Raw genomic sequence first — 11503 nt, forward strand, 5'->3', positions numbered from 1 at the left:
CCTGGCTACTTGGAGAGGCGCGGTGAAGAGCATGATTGAAAAAGGTGATAGTTATGAGAAGATCAAGGAGAAAAATCCTTAGATCAGCGAAGATGACTACCGGGAGTTCAAGATCAAGTGCGAGAGCAACGCATCCGAGGAATCAAGTCAGTGGGGGAAAGGTATGCGGGACTTGAACTTAGGGGTCCACAAACTCGGTCCCGGCGGTTACAGAGTGGCGGAACCTATATGGGTCAAGGAGGACGCGGAGCGTGCCAAGCAAGGCCTACCGCCCCGCTTCGAGAAATACTGTGACAAGCAGACCAGGAACTATGTCAGGGCCCGGTACAAGATTGACCCGGTAACCAAGGAGCTTACCACGGATCTGAAGACCAAGGCGCTTCAGAAAGTTCTGGTAAGGAATACACCCCCGCGTAATTAGCTACATATATGGTTGCATTCTACTTAATGAAGCCAAATTTCTAAATGGTTCACGTTCCTTCCGCGGGACACTGAAAGCAGTAGCGCGGGGTCGCCTCAGAGCTCCCCTTTCGACACCCCTTTAAATAGGGCGTTGACCATAATGAAAACCAAGGATAAGCTCAGTAAGCCGTCGTCAGCTGGTCGTGTGGCCGGCAAAGGCTTGTCCACGAAATGGTCGGAATACTATACCGCTGGGCGAAAGGAGAGAAAGACCAGCTCGGAAAGCCAGCAGTGCGAGGTTGAACAACTCAAGGCACAAGTGGCACGGATTCCGGAGATGGTCGAAGAGCAAGTGCAATACCAACTGGGAGCGACGATCACCGCCATTATACCTACCTTGGTTTCTAGGCTGCAGGCGTGGGTGGTGGGCAGCCAACAAGGGCCGCCCCCGATTCCCAGCTTCACGGGCAGCACCTCGCGCAACGCGCCCGCGGCGCCATTGGTGTCTCCAGCGGAGGCGGCATTGGTGTCTCCCGTGGCGGCGCCATTGGTGTCTCCGGCGGAGGCAGCATTGGTGTCTCCCGCAGCGGCGCCGGCATTGCAGCTTAATGCACCCAGGTGTGGGAAGAATACGCCGGCCGGCACCTCGGCAGCAAGCGGCCCCTCTGTCAATTGCACGCCCGCCGTTGGCGGTGCCTCGACATTAGCCGAGCTCAACGCCATCACGGTAACTAATTAAGCCTCTCGGCCGATGACTTCATCTCCTTGCCTTTGACTGGGCATCCCTGACGCCCTACATGTTTTCGCAGGGCGCCGCCGACGTTCGGTGCACTCTCCTGCACTTCGTGAACGACGAGTTGGTCGATGTCGCCAAGGGCAGAATCGTTCAACCGGGCAGCCGCGTGTTCCACGGTAATCCGATGCCACCCACCGTTTATAGGGTTCAACTGGTTCGGGTGCTGCCGGGCTTCGATGACATGTTACCTCCGTATCGACCCCATGGGGCCGACGAAGATGATGTGATGACCCTCAGCGCCTGCATAAGCTGGCCCATGCTTCGGCCGAAGAGCCAGATCCGTTTGGGGGCGGGGGACACCACCCCACAGACAACACCGCCAGTCGTACCGGCGCCAAGCCATGGAAAGACCCCCGCAACACTACCAGACATGCCGGACGTGCATATGGCACAGGATCCGGACATGCATATGGCACAGGATCCGGACGACGATGACGATGACGGTACATTTACCAATGTCGATAAGTACTTCAACGAACATGGGTACGATGACGTATTCTTGGAGCCTCCTTCTCAAGAACCCAACCCTGCAAAAGACGATCGTGATCTAGCTGGTACCGCGGAGAAACCCAATTGCAACAGGCATCGTCTGGCGTTCAGTTCTCAGGAGACGCCTCCAGCTGCCGCCTTCACCGAGCCTCAGATAGCCGAGGTGCGAAATATTATCAGCCCCAACACACTCAAGAAGGCGGTCTCTGAGCAGAACTCGATCCCATTATAGCAGAAGAAGAAGGGGCGGAAAAGAAAGACTAACAAAGGTGCGAGCCAGCCGGCACCGAGTACGATATGTGCTCAGGACGATCCACCTTCACCTAAGGATATCTCAAGGAGGGTGCATGTGGCGGGTAGGCCGATGCTACCGACTAATCTGCTCAATGCTGCAACCAGTGCTATGCGGAGTCTGCATGACAGTGTTCTTTCTTTGGAGAAGCGGCGTCTCTCCGAGAATGATGTGGCATTCCCTGGTTTTCGTGGCCAAGGTGCCAGGGGGCAAGGGCTTTGTGGATAGCGCCATCGGGGGTACGATCGTCCTGCGGTTTGATGACATCTTCGCTATGTTTAACCTTCATCCGCTGCACTACACCTTCGTTCGGCTATTTTCGCTGAGTATGGAGATGCGGATCATTAGAGACAAGACCCCGGACATCGTGATAGTCGACCCCTTCTACATGCGTGCCAAGATCTTGGGCAGCGCTGGGGACCGGCAACTCGCGAGTTCGTACCTCAAAGGCGTCATTCTGGCAAACCCAGATAAGGATAACTTCCTCGTGCCTTACTTTCCCGAGTAAGTCATCCCCTCACCGCCCCGTAACATATGATTTCATAGATTTCGATCGTTCTTTTTTTCTAACATTCCGTGTTTTGTGCAGTGACACACATTGCACACTCATCCTCTTAAGCCCGAAATATTCCATGGCCACGTATTTCGACTCGGACCGTCAGTCGAAGAAAGACTACACAAATATCAAGAAAGTTCTTGATGATGTTCTCCCCGGCTACGCCAGATCTGGAGGCACCTTCAGCAGGCCAGTTCGTAGGTACGGCAAGCACGTGTTCACCCACAATACGACGTTCCCCTGCATCAAGCAGCCGTCTGGTGGTCAGAAGGATGCCTACTACGCCCTCCATCACATGCGGGCGATCGTACGGGACCATAATCACCTTCTGCTACCAAATAATCTCAAAGATTTGGCCGCAAGCTTGTCGGCAATCCAGGACGCGGACATCAGACAAGAATTCTTTCGCATTCAGTCGGAGTTTGCGGAAATCATCCATCAAGATGTACTTCGTACCTCGGGGCAGTTCTACCTCAGATATCAACCGTCCAACAGTGAGATAGAAACAACGCTACAAATGCAGGCTGACAACGGCCGCGATTTCATGACCATCACGACAGACGGCGGCTTCATCCACGCTCCGGTCCCTGAGTCGAGTCGAAAGTAGTGATGCTATGTAGTTCTGAAATATCGATTAGCTCATGTTGTAATTAAACTTTAATGAACTTGTATGTCTCTTTGGTTTGGACAATCGCTCAACTTATATGTAATCGATGCTATTTATTAGTAGGACCATGAATCGTGCTATCAATGTCTTGCTTTTCTCTTACGATCCTTTTGTTGCATACTTATATATTGCTTATGTATTGTCTGTCAATTGCTACTAACGTTTTGTTTGGCTAGTGCATAGAGATGCCGTCGTATGTCGTGTACAAGGGTAAGGTTCCCGGAGTCTATGACGACTGGGAGGAGTGTCGGAGACAGGTTCGCCGTTTCAGCGGTAATAGTTACAAAGGGTACACCACTAGGGCGGAGGCGGAATCTAGATACACGCGCTATGTAGCGGGAGAGAGGAGGGAGCGGAGGAGGAACCGGATGAAGACCAGTTTCATCGCGATGATGCTCATCATGATGACCGTAGTTCTCTTCTATGTGATGGTAGTTTAGATGATCGATATCGACTTGTAATGTGAAGACAAACTCGCTACTCGCGGTCTCGAGACTTGTAATGTTCTAACTTTGTTCGGTATTTTGAATTCAGAGACTAGCTAATATGATGAATTGTATTCGGAGACTAATCTTCTATTGTATTCGATGAATCTGCTATTTATATGTTTTGTTGTCTATATTCTGTGCAGTAATATATTTTGTAACCTCTGCAAATATCAGAAATGAAAAAAATTCCTAATATTCATACTAGTGGCGCACCATACAGCAAATTAGTGGCGCACTGCTATAAAAAATACTAGTGGCGCATTATCTATTAGTGCGCCATTAGTAACCCAGAGCACAAGGTAAATATGGCCCCCTGGGAGGCATACTAATGGCGCACCAAGTGACATACTAATGGCGCACTGCCTGGTGCGCCACTACTGTCTGGTATACTAATGGCGCACCAGGGGTGCGCCATTAGTATTAGTTACTAATGGCGTGATGATAGTGGCGCAACTGTAGTGCGCCATTAATGGCCAAAACAGGTGCGCCACTAACAGGCCTTTTCCTAGTAGTGGTACTTCTTGTGCACTAATCTATCAATGCAACTATTCCACCGTCCATATTTATGCATGTCAAATTATTTGGGTCAACTATGTATGTGCATATACGCCTTATTTCAAGCAAATAAATAGTTGTCATGTTACATGTCTGTACTTTTCATACATTATAATTAAGAGCAATGTAGCAGAATAGATTAACTGAGTTCTTCTTTGTGTACTAATTCACAGGAGGATGACGATGATGTGGGGTATGACATGGACAGCAGGCACAGCAAGAGCCGCTACATCATGAGGCAGCTGATTGCTGGAAAATTCAAGTACCGTTTCTATGGAAAGCTTGGCTGCCCCTTCTGTGGCAAGGCGATCAAGGGCGGCATAGATGGCTTGATGCAGCATGCCGTCTCCACTGGCAACTCCTACAGTAGGAAGCAAAAGGCCAGTACTCTAGCAAAACATGCGGCCTACGGGCGCTTCCTCAAGATTGTCAAAGTCAATGAGCCCTACTACATCCCGGCGCTCCGCCGCTAAACAAGGGAGACAAGTGATGTGCTGCTAGACTGCTGCTGCTTCCCCAGGACCGCCGTGTCCTTTTATGTTATCGGTATTCGCTGGTCGACTCTAAAACTTATGGTCTATGGTGTGTAAGAACTTATGTCCTATGGTCTATGGTGGGTGTGAACTTATGGTGTGCGGTCTGCCATTTAACTAAGTGTTTGCTGCTAATCTGCTTAAGTGTGGTCTAAGTTGTTATTAGTACTATTTTGCTGATGCATGTTAGGTATTGTACGATGGTAGATGCTAAGGGTGATGCTTAGAAAAATAAACCGGGTTTTTCTGAGGCACCATTGCCTATTCCTACAGGACAGACGCCTAGTTAAGCGTCTACCCTGTACAAATAAGCACCGGTGCTTAAGAAAAGCCTGGTTTATCTCTCTAAACACCTCGCCTAATCACCTTGCATTGTACAAGGCCATAGCAACTCAAGTATCGTACGGTGGTCTATGTTATGTTTGTTGTGTTATTCTTCCGTTCTAGAATCGTACGGTGATGCATGCTAGGAACTCTACTACAATGACTATGGTAGTTATACCTTGGCATGATTATGTTCAGTTTATAACTCAGGATGTTCCAGCCATATCTATGATCAGTTACAACTGAACTATGCATTAGTTTTTGCCAAAAGTAAAGCATGCAAATGATTGCCAATTCTACCTATTGCCATTTGAAGCTTTGTACTGAGGATGCATTAGTTATTGCAATAAGTAGAGGATGCTCATGTTTCCTAGAAGTGCGTGTTTCCACTTTCTGGTAAGAACTGAACATGTATCAAATTATGCTAAAAGTAGACCATGAGCATGAACATGTATCAATTGCTGCTTCCTATTTGTGTTTGAATGGGCTCAACATATATGGTGATGGTTTAGGGTCTCTGCATGATCGTGATGATAACTCAAGATGTTCCAGCCATATCTATGACCAGTTATAACTCAACTATGCATTAGTTCTTGCCAAAAGTAAAGCATACAAATGATTGCCAATACAACCGTATTGCCTGTTCAATTTTTGTACTGAGGATGCATTAGTTATAGCAGTAAGTAGAGGATGTTCATGATTGCCAAAAGTACATATATCCACTTTATGATAAGAACTGAACATGTATGAAATGATGCTAAAAGTAGAGCATGAGCAAGATCATGTATCAATTGATGCTACCTATTTAAGTTTGAATGGGCTCAACATTTGTTTGGCTATGGTCTTGCTGTCAAATTTAAGTGGATCATTTAACATATGATCCACTTATGAGTTTAAGCACACAACCTATTTGGTCATGCATAAAATATGCGCAGTTTAACAAGGGTATCCAATTGCTTAACCACGTGAAGTTGTGCAAACCCTATGAGGGTTCAACTACTAAAAGAGCGGCCGACAACGATTAAAAAAAGCTACGATCAGGAAATACCTTCTCTCGGAAACGTCGGCGCCGAGTTGATGGCCACGGATAGTGCGTGGCAAACTAGAAGTGCCCGTATAGCGCGGTAGACGCGGCAAGGATATACGGCGGGTTCATGCGAGGATGGGGCGGCGACAAGAACACTGAAGTCCGACCCCTCATGGCGGTGGGCGGTGGCCGACAACTCCTGTAATCCGTGTGAGCCCGGCTCTCCGATCTGATCTTGCAGCGGTCGTGGGAGCTGCGGATGGCACGACTGGGTGGTTAGAATGAGGCGCTGTAATCGCGGGATTTAGGGAGGGGTGGGCCGCGTTGAGTTATGTGAGATTTCAATAATATCACAATGATATCCCAAAAGATCTAGAAAATATTGTCCTTGCTTTTTTAGTATTAACAATGGTTTCTTCGTGTCGCATATGCCCAAAAACGCCATACGTGACAAAACTTGCAATACATGTTGAAAATGGTCGACATTGTACTAATGAACGAAAAAATCACGCATGTGACGAAACTTCCAAAATTTGTTGAAGATGGTTGATTTGGAGATGTTCTACAATTTCACTGCAATATTACATATTTATTTTATAATTAAAATTCAATGATGCAAGGTTTTACATGTTTTTCAATTGTTTTCAAACTTAAACTTTTTACACATGTCCAAGAAAGGCAATGTGGCAAGGTTTTACATGTTTTTCATTGTTATCAAACTTAAACTTGTCACATAAGACACGTGTACCTAAAAAAAGGAAGTGTTATTTTAGTATAAGTCAAAATGTCTCATAGGCAAAAAAAGATTTCATAGAAGAAAAAAGCCCACCTACCTAACATGATATTTCACACACCACAGCCCGCATACGACTACAAACCCAGTGATATGGGCCAGGATGCAGGCCCGTGGTGGGACTAAACTCAGACGTGCGCGCACCCAGCAGTGCACAGAGCGCGGTTGCCACGACGGACTGCAACTGCGCCCCACCACAACTACCCCCACGTCCTAGACGAACCGCCTCCCCCACGTCCCCATCCCAGGCGTGAAAAGGCCCCAAATCGACTACATCACTGCCTCATTCCGAGAACCTCCATTGTTGCTTCCATCTCTTCTGCAAACAACCCACAAACATCTCTCTTCGAAGCCCGCAATCGCATGAGGAGGGCAATGGCGGAGGAAGCGTCTGCCAAGCATCATTGTGGCCAGACATCCCACCAGAGCGGCAACCTCGACGTCGTTCACGTTCCCGGTCAGAAGCGCGAGTACACCGTAACCCTCACAGGGGTTGAGCTCCACGGCAAGGAGACGCTGGAGGTCGTCTGCACCAGCGAACCAAACAAGGCCGATGAGATGATCTCTAGGATCAGGAGGAGCGCCTGCGGCTCGTACCCCCACATCATGGGCGTTGATGTGGAGTTTACCAAAGATGATGAACCTCCGCAGATGGCAGCAGTTCTGCAGATTAGCGTGGAGGGTCTCTGCCTCGTGTACCACATCGCTGCGGCCACAAAATGGTGAAGTATCCTACTCATTCACCCTCTTCCATTCATCAATACTGCTCCCTCGAAATTTCATTAGACTAGTTTCATACTAGATGTACTAGTGTAGTTTGTGAAAATGGATGCACTAGTGCAGTTCCTCAAAGTAGATGCAGTAGAATATATTTTGACCCTAATGCACTTGATTAGTATCTGAAACTGTTGCACAAGATTAATTTGTGAGTTTGATGTACCAGTGTAGTTTATCATCTTGATTCATTAGTGTAGTTTCTGAACTTCATGTAGTGAAGTAGTTTCTGAACTAGGTCTGGTGTTATTTTCACCACCAAAAAAACTTAAGAACTTGGTGAAGCAGAGGTATATGCTATTTTATTCAAAATAATAAAACTAAACTGGCACTAAGAAAGCAAATAGATCATTGACTCAACTATATATTTCGAAAAGAAAAATAACATGGTGTACTTGATTTTAATTTCAGAACTTTGTGTACTAGTTTCTGAACTACATTCATCCATGACTTATACTGTATAAGCATCTACTCCATGTATTATTCACTTGTAAACCGTAAAAAACAGAATATTAAATCTTGAAAAATAAACACTAGTACTCCATGTATTCATCACTTGTCTCTCCCCTAGCAGGCCAAAGCGCCTCAAAGAGCTCCTACAGGAGGAGAAGTTGTTCGCCTTTGCCAGCTTCAGCATTAAAAATGACAGGGACAAGCTGATTGTCTGGTTTGGAGATAAACCCCAACAAGCACATCGACATTCAGCGCAACTGGAGAATTCCATACAATGGAAAACCGTACGACTCCTTGGCTGATGTTGCAGCTAGCGTCATCCACCCATTCTACAGAAAGATGAAGAAGAAGATCGATAGTGAGGCAGACCATAAACTGTGGGGGGACAACCCACTGCCAAATTACCTCATCGAGTACGCAGCAATAGATGCGTACGCCACCTACAAGTCGTGGAAGATAATCGACAACATCAAAAGAGGTCTAGAAATTTCAAAAGAGCAGGAAGCGGACCCCTACTACCACTGCCACTATGCGGGATGAGGAGACATCAAAGTCTGCCTTCGTGTTGCTTGTGCTTGTGCTTGTCGTTTATCTTGTTGTTTGAAATTTGTAGTTTGCTTTTCTTGGGTTAAACCAGCTTGTTTATGTCATGTGTGTCAGAGTTGAACCAGTTTGTTTATGTCCTGTTTGTCAGGGTTGAACAAGTTTGCTTATGTCATCAAGTACATAGTTTGCTTATCTCGTTAAATAAGTTTGCTAGCTTCCTATTTTGTTTATCCATCAAAACAAATATTCAAGTAAATTGTTAATGGAACTTTGTGGCTGCTCTTTAATACTCCCTACATAAACTAATATAAGAGCGTTTAGATCACTATTTTAGTAATCTAAATGCTCTTATATTAGTTTACAGAGGGAGTACTAGTTATCAATGGAACTAATCACAGAAGGTTGTGCCATGTGTAGTTTTGGTTCAGAATTGTATGGAAAAGTAAACAATTGCTACAATTAGAACTAAACTCCATTAACCGAACCTACGAAAAAGGGTCCCCCACCCCCCCAGCTTTATACTATAAAGGAACAGCACCAAGCATCCAACAACAAGTCAAGACATATTCAAGTTCAAGGAAGTCTCAAATAACCGCTGGGGCAACAACAAAACAAGCCCCAAACATAACAAGTTCATTTCACAGCGATACATGGCCCATTTACTGAACCTAGATATATATAGATAGGTACGGTAATACACGGCAAGTACTAGGAAACAAGAGCTAACATACCAAGTTCATTTCACATAGAAACATGGCCCAGCCAGTTCTAAATGAGGTTGATGGTGATCATCATCCTCAAGTCACGGCGACGGGTGTTCCCAACAGTGAGTAGGATGCCCTGACCTACCCAAAGATTCTTGCCATGAAGGAACTTCTTCCACCCCGCCCGGTTGAAGACAGTGCGACCGTCCGTGTCCACTGCGTAGGCACAGGTGGTGATGGAGCCCGTTCTGGTAAGGTGTAGTCCAGCAGTCATGCCTTCTTCATGCGGCTCGATGCCACAGCTAACAGATAACCTCTTAGGTAATTTCTGAAAATAGTTGATATGATATATGGGCATGTCACGTGCAATTATCAGCAAATCATACACTTGAAGACACATATATCATTGGATTCAACACTGAGCATATATATCATCACATCACTACACTAGACGCTAATCATCAAATTACTACAGTAATTAAGCATATCATTATTTACTACGTACACTAACCATATCATCGCATATTACTACACTACATAAGGATATATCGCATTACTACAACACATGCATACCATAAAAAATTCTGCACTAAATGAATTCTACACATGGCATATCATCACAGTACTACAACATGCATATCATACCAACTAGTACACTTATTAAGCATGCATATCATGTAATTACCACAGTAAGTAACATACCATGAGATGCTGTTTAACATTCGTCCTTATGAGGCGGGTCACGAATGGCATCCCGACGTAGTCTTCACATAGCGGAAGCATGTCCCAGAGGTTGCACGTTTCATCGCCGCTCAGCCTCAGTCTTTGGGCATAGAGTGCTTCATCAAGTGGGTTCTCATCATCATCTGAATCCTCACCATCGTCCTCCTCATGAACTTCATCCTCACTATCGAAAATCAAATTCAGATAGATAACAGAAATCCTGGGCCTTTCTCCTCTGAAGGAGAAGCTGATCAATTCACCCCCACTAAGACGCAAGCGGGCGATGAAACGATCCCATTCATCTCCTCCAATCTGGGTTATCGTTCGCCCCTTATCGACCTGCATAGTGTACGGCCCCCCGAGAGCGTCGAAGGTCACCGTGTCTCTGACGAGCTCATTGAATGCCAATCTCACATTGCATGGGACGATCTGTGCAAGATAAAAACAAATAACAAACACAATGCATTAGTGGTAATAGCAATAAAAAAACAAAATTAATGAACTGTCAGAAGGTTCATATAAATTGTTACCGCTGCAAAAACAAAAGTAGGCTGGAAGTAGATGCCGAACAGCGTGGCAGTACAAAGGCTGGTCCGGCACCGTGACTTGCACCGTCGGCACGGTGCTTCCTCCATTCTACACAGAACATGTTGAACTCTAAGTTGAATTGTACGCTACCATAGTACAATACAAAGATCATACATATAATAAATCATAGTGATAACCTAAAATGCAATGCCTATTAAATCTGTTTACTATCATCTACCTAAAAAAGCAATGCCAATGACAATGGCAATGCCAGTATCATCTACCTAATAAATCCCAATCAGATCCAATCCAATGTCAATACTACATACTATAGTGAAGAACGGATGAATTATTTTGATTTATTTTTTCACACATAGGGCCTCATTTTGATTTGCACAGGGCCTCTCTTTTCCCTGGTACGGCTCAGATCCTACACTACGACATCCATCAATCTATCAAAGAACCATCATATCCATCAACAAATCATCTACCGCATGTATCAAATAAAATTTCTGGATCAGATCCGCGCCCGGAGGGAGACGCATGCGGTTTGGGAAGGGAAGAAGATTCGCGAGGGGGATGAGGGGAGATCTCACCTACTTGCCGGAGTTGGTGGCGGCCGCGCAGATCCGGCGGCGATGAGAGGCAGCGTCGGGAGCTGGCGGCGGCGGCGCTTGTCGAGAAGGGGACGAAGAAGTTGAAAATGATGTGGAGTACTAGGTGCACTTAGCCAAATGTGGTACATGTGGTGGCGCGTTTGTGTGGATGACAAGGGGACCCCACGTGTCGGTACCCATAGAAAAAAATTGGCATTTCCAACTGCCTCACGGGGATTTGAACCAGGGCCATGCGG

The 11503-nt window shown here is 46.1% G+C and overlaps 1 protein-coding gene across 1 annotated transcript; it reads left to right on the top strand.

The window, feature by feature from the left end:
- Positions 1 to 7297: 7297 nt before the first annotated feature.
- LOC141041146 (uncharacterized) lies at positions 7298 to 8689 on the top strand. The gene is made up of 3 exons (XM_073507259.1): positions 7298 to 7644; positions 8271 to 8358; positions 8402 to 8689. Exons 1-3 carry the CDS (start codon positions 7298 to 7300, stop codon positions 8687 to 8689), a joined length of 723 nt encoding a protein of 240 aa, XP_073363360.1.
- Positions 8690 to 11503: the final 2814 nt, after the last annotated feature.

Source organism: Aegilops tauschii, chromosome 2 (assembly GCF_002575655.3).
Source record: "Aegilops tauschii subsp. strangulata cultivar AL8/78 chromosome 2, Aet v6.0, whole genome shotgun sequence".
NCBI lineage: Eukaryota > Viridiplantae > Streptophyta > Magnoliopsida > Poales > Poaceae > Aegilops > Aegilops tauschii.

Excerpts from the sequence above, each read along its gene's own strand:
- LOC141041146 (XM_073507259.1), top strand. The coding sequence starts at position 7,298 with ATGGCGGAGGAAGCGTCTGCCAAGCATCATTGTGGCCAGACATCCCAC. Across the intron at positions 7,645-8,270 it reads ATCGCTGCGGCCACAAAATG|GCCAAAGCGCCTCAAAGAGC; the intron begins GTGAAGTATCCT and ends CTCCCCTAGCAG. Across the intron at positions 8,359-8,401 it reads ATGACAGGGACAAGCTGATT|CGCAACTGGAGAATTCCATA; the intron begins GTCTGGTTTGGA and ends ATCGACATTCAG.